Source organism: Penicillium cataractarum (assembly GCF_028827025.1).
Source record: "Penicillium cataractarum strain IBT 29864 chromosome Unknown utg000009l, whole genome shotgun sequence".
In the NCBI taxonomy this organism is placed as follows: domain Eukaryota; kingdom Fungi; phylum Ascomycota; class Eurotiomycetes; order Eurotiales; family Aspergillaceae; genus Penicillium; species Penicillium cataractarum.
The window spans coordinates 700450-714871 of NW_026622745.1; the positions used below are offsets into that span (position 1 = coordinate 700450).

Sequence of the window (14422 nt, forward strand, 5' to 3'; positions counted from 1 at the left end):
AAAGAAAAGATGAAATAATGAATAGAATGGAGAAGATGAAAAAAATTCACAATTAACAGACGATGGTATCATGACACCATGCTTTGCTCATCACGGATAAGTGAAATTGGAGGTAGGTGAGGACAATGAAAAGGAAAAGAAAAAAAATGAGGAAAAAGAAAGATTGGGAGTTCGGAGTTCGAGGTAGTGGCTTGTAGGTCTGGTAGGGATGGAGACTTTGAAGTAAAAGAAGGGAGGGGGAGGGTCGGGTATGATATGATACAGGTCGAGGGCTGTGAAAGGCTGTGTGCGGTATGATGCAAGAGATGACAAGGAAAATAAAAGAGCATTCCGAGACGGCATCAAGGAGAATCTATCAGACATTAGATTATGAGGGTGGCCGAGTAATTGATGAGTGTGAGTCAGGGGGGTTCAGTCTGGTCTCAATCCGATAATTCAATCGGATGGGTGGCAGAGGATCCGTCAGCTGGTGATTCTGTTTCAGGCGGGCCATCGTCATGCTGCTCTGAAACAACAATCTCGGGGGGCACCGAGGGCTTGAAGTCGTCAGGCAGAGGGCTTGGCAATGGCTGATCTTCAGTACCACCAACAGAGTCTGTTTGTGATGGCGATGCCGGTTCCTGGACAGTTGCAAGACCCGATCCAGAGCCATCGGCGCTGTCTTTGCTTCCGCTCGTTGCGCCATTACGGCGTCTCATACGACGTTGACGACGCTCTTCATCAGCGCTTTCTCTTCGGCGACGTTGACGATCTCCATTCGCGTCAGAGTTACTCCTCAATCCCAGGAGCATACTAGCGGCACGGTCAGCAACGTCCTCGCCTTCAGATATCTGAGCCTCTTTAGCGCTTTCTTCACCCTCTGCAGGAATGGGCGGGCTCAGCAAGCCATTCTCATCCGTTTGGGCATTTCCGTCAGCAGGCTGCTCTGACCCTTCGCCTCCCTCGGTTCCCGAGAGATCGGGCACCTTCTGACCAGAAGCAACGCGAACTTGATGGCGTTCCTTGAGACGGGCACGACGACGGCGATCCCGCACGTCCTTAGTTTGAGGCGCAGCAGCACGCAGCTTCTCGAGCAACGAGTCCATGGCTCCACTGGTGGCAGGTGAATTGGGCGACTCGGTAGGAGCGCCATTAGCAAGGTTGACATTGATCCGCTTGCGAGCCAAAGAAGCTTCCGTGCGCTTCCTGGACTCTTCCAAGCCGATATTCTTTTCGCGCGATTTCTATATTGAGATGAATTAGCAACCGCAATCTTATCAGAACCCTTTCCTCTTTGTAACTCACCTTCCATTCCATCAAGAACGAAGCCAACTTCGCAAAGAAGTCTCGCCGAGCATTCTCGTCAGTGTTGTCCTCGCCATAGAAGACCATAATATCATCATAAGTCTTGACCATCTCATCCAGGTACAGCTGCAACTGCTCAGCCTTGCGACGAGCATCCTTCATACTCCGCTGAACGACCTGGCTCACACGATCCTGAGGGTGGAACTTCTTCGGATCGCTGAGGTTACCAGCATCCAAGCTCGACTGCACATTCTTGATATTGCTGATGTACTTGACAGAATCAGTGCGCAGCTGATCAACGCTGACCTTCTGCAATCCAATAACGCCTCCAATCTCGTCACTGAAGCCCTCCCATTCGGGATACTGGTTGCGCACGATACGCTCGACAAGATCTGCAAAAGTAGTCTCGTTCTTGTCATCCTTGACCATACCAAGGCGGGCAAGCGAGCTTAGCTTGAAACCTTGCGCCTGCTTGTTTGCGTCGTTCATGAAGTTACCGATATCAAGAATCAACCCGAGAACGTTCATCAGCGCAACGGAATCACGCAGGGACTCGCTGACCCGAACCACCTCCTGCAGTCTGGTAGAGATGTACTCATACTCATGCTCATAAGAGCGCGTCAACGCAAGAGCCCTCATACGAGCCTTCCAGTAGTGATTCAGTTCAAAGGCAGTTGAGAGATAGATCTGATCTTCACGGGTCAGTTCACTCGGATCCTGCTCGCGCTCAGAGCTAGCAGCACCAGGAACAGTCCAGTCACGACTATACGGAGCCATCAACTTGGCAACATTCTCCGGGATCGCGCACATCTCCTCTCTTTGCAAAAAGTCCATCACAACCATATTATCCAATATCTCCTTGTCACAGTGAATAATCATGCGTGTGACATCGTCAGCTGGGAATTGAGAGAATTTAGAAAGAGCAATCTGGAAATTCTTCGACAGATCATTAGAAATGACCTGCTTCTTGTCCTTGCGCTGCTTGGCTGCGGTGCTTGCTCCAAAGATCTTAGTCTCCTTGGCCATGAAAAGACGCTCGACTTCATCCAGAACACCCTTCTTAGCTAGGTCGGTATACTTCTGCTCCTTCTCTTGTTGAGTTGGTGCGTGGGCAGCCCAAACGGTTACCTGAGGAGTATCGACCTTGTCCCAATGCAGAGCCTTGAGCTTCTTCTTAGGCCGGATAGAAGGCATGCCGGTGATGGAAGAGGATACATCGTCTTGAACCATATACGTAGGTCTCCAGCCAGCGCCCAACGGAGCACTGGGAGGCGGAGGAGGGGGAGGAGCAAAGCCACCGGTTGCTCCAGGAATTGGAGGAGGAGGCGGGGGTGGAAGACCAATACCACCACCAGGTGGAGGTGGCGGAGGGGGAAGCCCAATAGCACCTCCAGGAGGAGGTGGCGGAGGAGGAATGCCAATCTTTCCACCGGGAGGGGGAGGAGGTGGTGGAGGGCCAGGGATAGCTTTGGCGCCACCAGGCGGAGGCGGAGGAGGGATAGCGAGTTTGCCGCCAGGGGGAGGAGGGGGAGGAACGAGAGCTTTGGCACCACCTGGGGGAGGAGGTGGTGGTGGTGGAGGTGGGGGGCATAGCTTTTTGATCTGCCTCTGCCTTGGCTCCAGACTCGGGCACCTGCGTAGGAGTAACATCACCAACATCCTCAGCCTTAGTAGATTCGTCCGCGACGGCGGCAGCAACACCAGCATCAGAATCGTCATCATACTTGGGCACCTTGGAAGCAAGTTCACCAAGCAAGCCAGTAGCCTGGGCAGGGTTCATGCGAGGACGCTGGTACTCAATCAGGCGAGGCTTCTCGTACACAGCCTCTTCATCCTCATCAACGGGAGACATGGGTAGACCATCAGGGCCCTGGTCCATATCCGGTACATGGCTGCGCTTGCGGTAAACAGATCCCAGAGAACCAGGGTCGAGATTACGACGAGTAGACTCGGCGAATTCCTCACTGTAGTCGACGTCACCTTCCATCTGCTCACGCAGCTCACGCAAACGGTCAGACGGGCCATGTTGACCCCAAACCTTGCCCTCAAGCTTGAACTGAGTCTTAGTTCGCTCAAGCTGGCGCTCGAGCCGTTCCATGAGACGCTCGCGATCCATGATGCCCGGCAATTGAGAAGGATCAGCAGGTCCGGCCTCCGATGCATTAGCCTGCTTCCTAGCATTCGAAGCAGCAATGTCCTGTGCGTCACGGAGCATAAGATACAGCTCACGAGTCTCCAATTCATTGCGCTGCAACTCCTGGGCACGTAGTCGCTGGACTTCAGAGACCTCGGCCTTGAGTGTTTCAGTCTGGCGACCTTGCAGCTCAATAATTCCGGCCTGCTCATCGATTTGCTTCTGCAATTTCAAGACTAGACCCTCAGCACCAAGCTCTACCTGGGCTTTCATCTCATCGCGCTCCGCAATGGCAGCCTCGGCAATCTGGCGAGCCTCCAGAGCTTCATCATACACACGTCGAGCCTCAGTATCGGTATGCAGACGATCCAGAAGGCTCTGCACGGTAAAGTTCAAACCCTGACGAAGATCTAGATCGGGTAATCGCCGATCCATAGCAACGTAGCTCATCATAGCATCAACGAGCTGGAACATACGGAGCCCCTCTTCGCCGGCATTCTCCCGAATCAGCAGCATATGCTGCATAGCCGAGAGGAAATAGTCATGCGAACGGGTACCCTGGATCTTCACGGCAATAGCATCCGCAATCTGGAGGGGATCAGTCATATCCTTGACCTCTCCCTCGACACTATCCTTCATACTACTGCCCTCACGCTGGAGCAGGTCCTCATAGTCGATAGCCTCATTTTCGCGGAAGCGCTCGATCTGCTTATCAATGACCTCATACTGGAAGCCCTCCATCTTCGTGAGCAGGCGCTTCACGCCACATGAGATGAATTGCGCACGGATATGGCATCGCAATTGCAGGTCGTTCTCGGCACCATCGACAAGCATGTTGATCAGAATCATTGTCGAGACAGCATACTCCATCAGCAGGTTCTCCATGCCAATACCACCGCTGCGGTACTCCTCGCTAGCGCCGACCAAACTGCCCATCTTGCCGCGGCCATCAATTGTGACCTCGGTGATACGCATCCATGCATCGAAGCGGCCGGTTTCATTATGGTCATGTTTGACTTTGTCCATAGCCTGGAGGACCTTTTGGTGGCCTTGACCCTCGGCCCAGTGGCACAGGAAGGTGAGGACCTCGCTGACAAGTTTCCGGGTATTGAGACGAGGGGACGAAAGCGAGTTGACGAGGGCGACCAGAACACCTTGGTGCTCCAGAGCATCATCCGCACCATATTTGTTGTTCATGAGACCCTTCAAACACTTGGCAATGTCATATTCACGGTCTAAGTCCTTATCACCCGATGGCGGAGCAGGAACGGGACCAGAGGCTTTGCGCCGGTTGATCTTTTGGAGGACATTCGTGAGAGCAACTTGACCCTGAGCTTCGACGAAAGCTTTCACCCAACTATATCCAAAGTCAGCATGGCGTAACACAAAGAGAACAGAGCATATAGCAGTTCAACATACCTGATGGGCTGCGTCCGCAGACTAACGCTAAGACTCGCAAGTTGCTTGGAAGTAATCGTATCATCCATAACCTTCTTCACATACCACTCCGGACTCCCTTCCTCATCAGCCCGCTCCAGCAGGCCAGAAAGTCCGTCATGCCCATGCGTCTGGCGAGCATTCTGTCGTCGTTTCTGCTCGCCTTGCAACTCCGTCAATCGATCCTGGTGAACCAAAGTCCACTTCTTCGAGGCCGGATAAGACAGCATCTGCCGCTTGGCCTGCTCGGGAAGATTCTGCCATCCACGCTTCTGCATCAACTCCAAGAACAACTGATCCACAACCCGATCATCCCGTGGCCGGGTCAAGTAGTTATCCGGCGGGCGCGGTACCGCGGCGGGTATGGGCTGGTGCGAGGCAGCATTCGACAGACGTCCAGAACTGCTGCTAGGAAAGACGGTATTGCGGTCACTCGAGTGGGAGGGGGTGAGGGTGCGGGAGGAGCCGTCGGCGGAGTAATAATTCGAGCCACGGGTGTTGGAAGAATGGGAGGAATATAGGCTGGTCTGATCGAGTGATGTACGAGAATTGGAAGAGGAGTCGATGGAGTGATTTGCAGCGGAGCTGCCAGGGCGACCCCATTGTTGGTATCGTGTGCCTCGGTCTCCGGAGGTGCTGCTGGTCATGGTCATGCCCGAGGTGTGAGGGGGTGGGCGGGGGCCGGAGGGATGTGATGATCCGTTTGGCGCAGAGGTCGATGTCCACGTAGGATATTGGTGGTAGTCACCGCCAGACTTGCCAAGGTTGTTGGGTGAGGGTTCCAGGCGGGAGGAGTCAGGGCGGGACATGCTGTCGATCGGGATAGGTGTTCTCGTGTCAGACGGCATACTATCGTAGGGAATGGAGGTGATGACACCGGCCGTGGGAGCGAGGCTGGCAGAGTCGATGTCTCCGGTCATATCAACAGATTGGATCGAGGAGCGCTTGGAGTATCGGGATGATCGAGAACCGGCTACACTGGCGGGCGGCGCCAGGCTGTCGAAGGAACCCCCATACCCATCCGAGCGCTCATCAGCGGGCCTCTCCTTGTACAATTTCCTCCCGAAAAAGGACTTCCCAGCGGACGTTTGCCTGGACTTATCGGCGGGCGGGCCGGTGGGCATTTTGGCGCGGGTTTCGCTCTCCTCTTCTCACACTCTCTCTTGCTGAGCTGGCAGGGTGCAGCATAAAGGAAGCCAACAGCCCTCCGTCGCGCAAGTCAGGGACGGGTGGCAGAGAGAAAGGCACGAAAGAAGTCGATTCACAGGGTGGTAGCGGGGTCGATCACTATGGATCTCGGTGTGAGAAGCGATAACATTCACAAATTTGACGAAAGTCTGTTTTTGTCCCTCCCTGGCTAAGTTAGTTTAGTATACCCGCTTTTGTTGCTACGGCGGAGCCGCCGCGCGCCTGGGGAGGGGTGTTGGAAGCAGGCGGGCCGCGCCAAAAACACATGGATTGGTGAGACTTACCGCACAAAGAAATGAAGGACAAGAAAATCAAATTATGGAAAATATGAAACGATCGGAAAATAGGTGCAATATGCAAGTCCCGGTCCTGACGCCAGGGTCGATCAAAGCACGGGCGTTTGGATCCCAAAGTGCCTGATTAGGGGGCTGCCAAACTGTCCCGGAGAAACTCCCCGACCGTGGCACGTGATGCTGATAGGAGAGTGTTGTCACGTGATGCGCTATCTTGAAGATCGGCCAGTCCCGTGGGGAAACCACACTTTGTTTCCTTGATTGATTTGACAGGTGTGGGGGAAGTTAAGCTATCACTGGTCTGGACTTGCAGAAAAGGATTACAACCAAAAAAAGAAGGATCCTATCATTTCCACTTCTGCCGTCAGTCCCCTCGATCCCGCCAGAGGCCGAGTTCACTCCCGAGTCCGAAGGTTCAAGGCACCAATCTACAAGCCCCGTTTGCCGAACAACCCGACTATAAACAGAACTCAGAATCCACCACAGACAAGCGGACTCGACACAACCTTGACCACCCATTCCCCCAAGGCTCAGCCAGAGGACAACCCTCCTCCAAACCCTTCCTAGCAAAATGGGCTCCTCACTAAACTTCGCAAAGGTCCGCCTCCCCAACCCCCCTTACCCTCCAATCCCCCATCCACCTCTCTGTACACAAACTAACAAACACAGACAATCTTAATCCCCGCCTCCATAGCCCTAACAATCTACCTCCTCTTCACCCTCCTCATCATCCCCTTCTTCCGCCGCTACCACCAACGCTACTCCCAATACCTCCCCCTACACACCCTCTCCGCGCACACCCTCTCCCTGCGCGACCGCATAGCAGACACCATAATGCGGTTCTTCCTACCATCCTCCTGGCGACGGGACGCACACCTGCACGAGCCTGATAACGACAATATCAGCATCGACGAGGAGGAGGGGGAGTTGATGGTGGGCATGGATATGGATGCGCGGAGGAGGGAGGCGCTTGAGCGGAGGCGGAGTCAGGCGCCGGAGACGCAGGGCAGGCTTAGTCGCGAGTTGGAGGAGGGGTTTATGGATGAGAGTGATGAGGAGGAGGAGACGGAGGTGCTTGTTAGGGGTGTGCTGGGGACGAGGCGTTCATGATGCCAATTTTGGTGTTAACCTTGAGCCTGAGGTTGATGGGTTTGTCGTTATGGGTTACGGTCATGGGTGGCGTTTTTTTAGGTTCAGCGTTTATACTTCGCATAAGAAGGTTTTAGGGCTTGGATGCCCTGGAATCAAGGCATTTGTTCTGTTATTTTTTTTCGAATCGTTTCGAGTATACTAGAAGACTCAAGCTACGTTATAAACTGTTCTTCTTTTTTTGATAGACGAGGTTGAGCTATAGAGAAATCTACATAGTACCGAAACAGCGTTTTACAACTTAAGAATTGACAATTGTAAATCAGACGATAGTAGCAGGACTATTCGCATGATTATCACAAAGCTTCAATCACTGATATCCGGCTTATCTCGAGATCTACAGCCCGTCCAGATCGACGCCCCACAATCGAAGCTCTAGAAGAAGCGGAGCCGGTACCTTACCTGTGACAGGAAAAGCAAACAGAACAAATATAGCAAAGAGGATGTGAACCACCAAAAATCAGAAATATGTATGAACAGGTCATGTCATTGGTATCGTAGCTGCTACATTTTGAAAACATAGCCCATCCCATCCTCCAACCGAGGAAAACAGGGACACATTGTAAGAAATGAAATATGCACAAATGGAAAAAAAAGCCCTTATAAATCCTCCACCCTCGCAATCAAATTATTTCCTTTTATCGCCCATAATTTACTTGCGCTGGCCGTAAGCCTTGGTGGCGTAGTCACCCTTGTGGACAATCAGATCCTCAGGGCGGTAGTCCTCACGACCGGAGAAGTAAGAGTCCAGAATGTTCTTGGTGCCCTCGGCGTAGCGGACCTGGGCATCGATGGAGGTACCAGACATGTGGGGGACCATGGCGTTACCACCGCCCCAGGGGTACTCGGCGTAGCGGAGAGGGTGGTCCTTGGGGGCGGGCTGGGGGAACCAGACATCACCACCGTAGCCGCGGAGGTGACCCGACTTGAGAGCCTCGGCGACGTCCTCCTTGACGACGATAGCGCCACGGGCAGTGTTAACGAGCCAAGCACCGGGCTTCATCTTAGCGATGAGGTCCTTGTTGAAGAGACCGCGGGTCTTCTCGTGCAGGGGGCAGTTAATAGTGACGACGTCGCACTGGGCGAGCATCTCCTCGAGGGAGTCGACGCGACGGCAGCCAATCTCCTTCTCAACCTCAGGGGCCAGGGGCTGGTAGTCGTAGTAGAGGAGCTCCTTGCAGTCGAAGGGCTTCAGGCGGCGCAGGACACGCTCACCGATACGGCCGACAGCGACGGTACCGACGACCTTGCCCTCGAGGTCGAACTCGTTCTTGGCGACGGCCGCGACGTCCCAGTCACCGTTGCGGATCTGGTCATGGGCGGGGACGAAGTTGCGGACAAGGAGGAGGATGGTCATGACGACGTGCTCGGCGACGGAGACGACGTTGGAGCCGGTAACCTCGGCGACGGTGATACCGCCGTTGGTCTTGTTGGCGGCATTCAGGTCGACGTGGTCAGAGCCGATACCAGCAGTGACGGCGAGCTTGAGCTTCTTGGCCTTGGCCAGACGCTCGGCAGTGAGGTAACCGGGGTGGAAGCTGCAATTTGTTAGCTGCGGGAGTTCCATTCTCGATCAATCGAGGGGTTCACTCACGGAGTAGTAATGATAACTTCAGCGTCGACGAGCTCCTTGTCAAAGGTAGAGTTCTCACCCTCCTTGTCGGAGGTGGTGACCAGAGTGTGGCCAGCGTCCTCGAGCCACTTGCGGATGCCGAGCTCGTTCTCGGTAGTACCGAGGAGACGGGGCTGCTGCTTAGCGTGCTCGCCACCCTGTAGAGAGTGTTAGTATATCGGAGAGGTCAATGGCGACGGGGATATCAACTTACGTCGTACAGAACGAGAAGAACCTTGCCCTGAAGATTGGCAGATGCAGTTAGCGTACGTGCATGGGAAAAGGCACCAGACACCGGAGCTCGTGCAAAGGAGCCGGTGGCAAGTGTAGGTTTAGAGCCGGCAGAGATGAACTGAGTGGCAGGACGTCGTAGTTGACGGGAAAGGGAACGGATAAATACCATTTTGAAGGATGATTCAAATAGAAAGTTTGAAGTGTGAAAAAGGGGGAATTGATCAAAGCACGAAGCTGTAGAAAAAAAGAGAGAACCAGGTCAGCAGAATATCCTTTATATAACAGTATCTCAACCGGTCGCATGTCTATGAAGTCAATGCTCCCAAAACGGCGTTGGAGAAGCGGCTAAAAGACTGGGAAGCGGGGGTGGGAAAAAGAGTGGGGAACATGCAGGCCCGTCGAGGCTTGAAGGAGGAAGTTTGGGATTAACCTTACCTAAGATAGATAGATTTTAAGGGGTAAAGAAGGTTAGAAGAAGGTTGGAATGATGAAAAGAAAAAACCAGTATTCGACCGGTCAGAGGAGCCAAATATATAGACAAACAAACAGGGTGGGAAATAGCCCCCTCTCAAAGCCCCTCTTTGAACCGGCCAACACCCCAGGACAGAGAGTGAGTGGGATTGGAGAGCGACAGAACCCAAAACGAGTTGTACACCCCTCAGATCCTCGAATTGTCCTGCAAGAGGGTACGAGAGGGGGACTCCACCATGGTCGGGTCGGAGGACGGGGGGATTGCACCACTCATGATGGTGGTCCGTCTCTCCGCATGAGGGACAACCAAAGAGGGGAGGAGAACCTTCGCAGTTCGTGTTCGTGCAGCCCGAGAGCTGGGGGAATCCATGCAGAAGCCTGGCCAGGTATTCTCGGAGGGACCGGCTTCCCGGACCGATGTTCTCTTAGAGTGACTTATCGACCATCGGATGTCGAGGTGGTGCTGGTGATAGTAGTTGATGGTGATGGCGATGGCAGTGAGCTCGTGCGGGGAAATTCCTAAACTTCTGGCCTGAGGCCACTATCTGATAGCACTCGGGAATTGAACCGTAGTCCACACTCTCAGTCTAGTTCCTACGAGACACTACTATAGAGATACATCCCTCTATGATCGTCCGTTTCATTGACACGGTACATGCATGTACATCCCCCGTCTTCCCCGTCAGCCCATCAGCCCAGCAACACGTCCAAGCGTAACCTTCTACTGGAGTAAGTTGGGCTGCTTCACCCGTTTGGGATAGCTCTCCGCAGCGGGGTGCTGACGTAATGAGGGGTAAATGGCCAGAAGGGCCCCCGCAAACAAGAAAAAAAGTGTCGCCGCGGATCGTAAATGGAGGTGGTGGTCCGAGTCAATTCCGAGCGGATAGCACGGCTGTTTGGGATTGTTGAGGTTGGTGATCAGAGGGATCATGGAAATGCCATCCTGGGTTGGCGATGGCTGATTGAGGTTGACATGGTACCTATACTTTTTTTCTTCTGCCAGCATTGTGTCAGGTCGACGAGCTAATGACTCTCCAGTACGGAGTACTTTGCTAGATTATCGAGTCCTATAATTCGAGCGATTGGAACAAATGCATCAGAGATATTCTCTATTCGACTATTTATACTACCGATTCTATGGAAAGCTATATGGAAAGCTACACTGCCAACCCACGATACACAGCGATCGCGATCGGATCTAGCCAAGTCCAGTCCAAGAGACCATCCCCCAGACAGCGAATAACCTTCAGAACGAAGACCAGGCCTGAACAACCCCATCTCAAGACCAAAGCAACAATCACAATCCTAAAATGCCGAGTCAGTGAGCTGTCAAAAACAAGTCAAGACATATGCAAAGCAAAATTGAAGGAAATTGATCAATCAGAAGGAAGGCAACGGAAATATCGACACGGTTTTGCGCATTCCGAACAGGTCTGTGAGTTTACATCCGAATATATTTCATCATGTGATCAAGTGGCCGACGAGGGAGCGGCCTGGCGAAGTGCAGGTGGAAGAAAAACGAAAAACAACATTCAAGGGGCAACTTACAGCAATGATAGCAGAGTCGTCGGTGCATTTTACATGACCCGACGACTCATCGTGTGTCAATTGGCTCTTGTCAATTGAGCACTCCTATCCCTCCAGTGTCGACTGCGCCCTCTGTCAATCATAGCATCGAGCGAGCGACCGAATGCGACCTGTCCCACCCAGAACGAGTCCGACGAAGACGAAAGCTCGAGCAGAATGCGACCGGTCCCTAGACGAACAGCCCCTTTCTAGACCTTCAGCTTTGTCGAATACACATCCTCGCGACAATAACCCTCGTCTTAACCAAAGCGAAGAACAAAAGAGATCATCGAGATGTCAAATCACGGGCGCATGGCGATGGCGACCACATAAAATCACCATGACCATGACCATGCAGGAAACCCCATGAGGTGAACACGGATGAGAAAGAAGAAGACAAAAGTCGAAAGTCCAAGAGTCAAGAAAGGAGAAGGTAATGTTAGGCGAGGAGAATTTTGCTTGTGGGGCCCAGCCCTAATAATTTGACCAGAACAGCACAATTCACCGCACCCGCTTCTGAATCGGGTCAAGTCTCCCGAAGTTCTCTGAATGAGCTCTGCCTCGAGTATCACCTCAGTAACGGACTGATAGTCTGCCAGGAACAGGCACACGGTATGCCCGTGGTGGATACCAATCGTGAGGGCGAGGAATCTCCAAAAACCTCCTCACGGAGGGGAAAGCAGCACCAGAACCAGAACCACAGAGTCGCTCAGCCAGCACAAGAGAAGCGGGTCCAGCGAGTTGGAGAACGGGCGAGAGGCCGAGTTTCGGCAGAAACGCGGGAATCGCTCGGCGGCGCTTGCCCAAATGCTTGTCCCAGTACTAGTAGTATGGGTTTACTATGGAATAGGATTGGACTACTAGGGGCTGGGAAGACGCGGGGTGATGTTAGCTGTCTACCCCAAGGTCCTTGATGAATATAGACACATTACTGTACGATACTGTAGCACTAAAAAAGGCTGATGTTGGAGTCTCTCCGCGGATCGGAGGCCCCTCCGCTTCGTGCGGGCGGTTCAAAGATAGCTATTCCGTACAGTAGCTTGTTGGAGATAAAGCCTCGTGAGGGGACTCCGATCACCTGGTTCTCTCTGAATTATTCAATTTGATATAACATATCTGTCAATTTCCCCTCCATAACTGAATTGCTGTCTGGAAAACCAACTCTGTGTCAATTCTAAGTCACGTGGACGCTGCGCGACTTGAACCGCACTGTTTATTTATTTCCGAGTTTAGAAAGACAACAGAATTGAATTCGAACTATGTCTTCCAAAATTCCAGTTTATATACCACATAACAATAATTGAGAGTTGAAAGAGTGGTTATAACTCTCCCTGCACCGGGTTCTCAGCCGGAGCTTGGGGAAGATTGACGATCCCGCTAATCTCCGCTCCGAGCGCGTTCTCGGAGATACAACATTTCCCCAATAGCATCTGCCTTATTAACAATTCTGTCGCGCCGCCGTTTCTGACACTGATTTCACTCTTGCGCACCTTGCAAAACCCCAGTTCAAAATATCCGCCAGAACCATTTGGATCAATGAGCGCGTGCCCAACAGCCATCGCGCAGTCGCTTATCCGCGACTTGCGTGGACAATACCACCACTGTCTCAGCACCAGGTTAACAAGACCTCTTTCCACGACACAATGCCGCACCAGTCGACACCGTACGCGCCTCGAAATCCCTCCCCCATTCCCAGTCACAAAGACATGTCCCGAGTCGAGCTGTAACTGCCCACCCACGCCAGCGATGCCCGAGGGCCTGCCTATTGACCACCACCATGCATTGAACGGAACGATGGCGGCGTATGCACAGCAGCTCGTAGTCTGCACCGGACAGCGGGACTGGACGAGTCGAATTGAAGATGACGGGAAAGATCAAGGATGGGGGAATCTTGTCCGAGGGCTGAAGCAGTTGATGGGTCGTGGAGGGCCATATCTCGATGTATGTGAAAGCCGTTTCAAAGATAAACTATACAAGACCAACTGCTAACTTCGGCTTTTTACTAAACAGCCCTTCAACAACATCCTCATCACAAACTCCTCCATCACCCCCGCAACAACAACCCCCTCAACAGCCTCAGCAATCCTCTTCCCATCCTTCAAATACATCCCCTCAATCCCAACCTCCCCACCAACCCTAGAAACCTTCATCCGCGCATACCTCCTCCCCAAAACCCCCCACAAAATGCACCACTCCCTGTCATCCACAAAACAAGCAGCCATGACCCGCGCCCCAGAGCTAGCCTCCCACTTCCCAAACACGCTAGACATAACCCACTCCCCGACAATCCTAATCTGCGGCCACGGCGGCCGCGACATGCGCTGCGGTGTGATGGCACCAGCCCTGGAAACCGAATTCCACCGCGTCCTGCGCGCGGCTGGATTTGATTCCGTCTCGGGTGGGGGCGGGCGGTTGGATGGGTCGGGCCATGCGAATGTGGGATTGATTAGCCATGTGGGCGGGCACAAGTATGCGGGGAATGTTATTGTGTATATCCCGCCGGAGATGACGGTGTCTTCGACGGGTTCGGGTGCCGGATCAGAGTCGGCGTCAACACTGCATCCATTGGCTGGTAAGGGGATTTGGTATGGGCGTGTTGAACCGAAGCATGTGCAGGGTATTGTGGATGAGACTGTGCTGGGGGGTAGGGTTGTGACGGATCATTTCCGGGGTGGGATTGATCGGGAGGGGAATATTTTGAGGTTGTAGATTGATGGATCTAGGGTGGATAGTTGGACGGGGAGGGTGTTGTATATATTGTATGAATATAGATTATGGCGATAGACAAACATACCAACCTTGCAAATAGGTTTTCCTAGAGGGTCCTTTTGAAATTTCCATCGGCTAGAAGGTATGGCTTAGTAGAGTCTCTGAATATTCCATGGAAGTAGGTTTATCATCTAGCGTGTCTCTGACCTCGAGGGCACATGGCGCCATTACATATATCTTAGACCATGCATGGCTTCCCGAAAAAACAGCACCACTGGAATTCCTTACTTTCCCGGCTGTGAATATTATGCTTAAGCCATACAATTACCCTCTCCACACTCCATC

General features: G+C 52.9%; 4 protein-coding genes across 4 annotated transcripts; 2 read left to right on the top strand and 2 right to left on the bottom strand.

Annotated features, from left to right (window-relative positions):
- Window positions 1-422: 422 nt before the first annotated feature.
- N7496_010904 (formin sepA) lies at window positions 423-5979 on the bottom strand (the record flags this gene model as incomplete). The annotated part of the gene is made up of 4 exons (XM_056703817.1): window positions 423-1223; window positions 1285-2837; window positions 2938-4775; window positions 4838-5979. The coding sequence occupies 4 exons, from the start codon at window positions 5977-5979 to the stop codon at window positions 423-425; spliced, it is 5334 nt and encodes a 1777-aa protein (XP_056549777.1).
- A 928-nt stretch (window positions 5980-6907) lies between these two features.
- Window positions 6908-7446, top strand: N7496_010905 (uncharacterized protein; the record flags this gene model as incomplete). Its single annotated transcript, XM_056703818.1, has 2 exons — window positions 6908-6934; window positions 7006-7446. 2 exons carry the CDS (start codon window positions 6908-6910, stop codon window positions 7444-7446), a joined length of 468 nt encoding a protein of 155 aa, XP_056549778.1.
- Window positions 7447-8137: 691 nt separating this feature from the next.
- Window positions 8138-9500, bottom strand: fdh (formate dehydrogenase (NAD+) FDH1; the record flags this gene model as incomplete). Its single annotated transcript, XM_056703819.1, has 3 exons — window positions 8138-9023; window positions 9080-9255; window positions 9312-9500. The coding sequence occupies 3 exons, from the start codon at window positions 9498-9500 to the stop codon at window positions 8138-8140; spliced, it is 1251 nt and encodes a 416-aa protein (XP_056549779.1).
- Window positions 9501-13114: 3614 nt separating this feature from the next.
- N7496_010907 (sucrase/ferredoxin-like domain-containing protein) lies at window positions 13115-14077 on the top strand (the record flags this gene model as incomplete). The annotated part of the gene is made up of 2 exons (XM_056703820.1): window positions 13115-13309; window positions 13379-14077. 2 exons carry the CDS (start codon window positions 13115-13117, stop codon window positions 14075-14077), a joined length of 894 nt encoding a protein of 297 aa, XP_056549780.1.
- Between the last annotated feature and the right edge of the window lie 345 nt (window positions 14078-14422).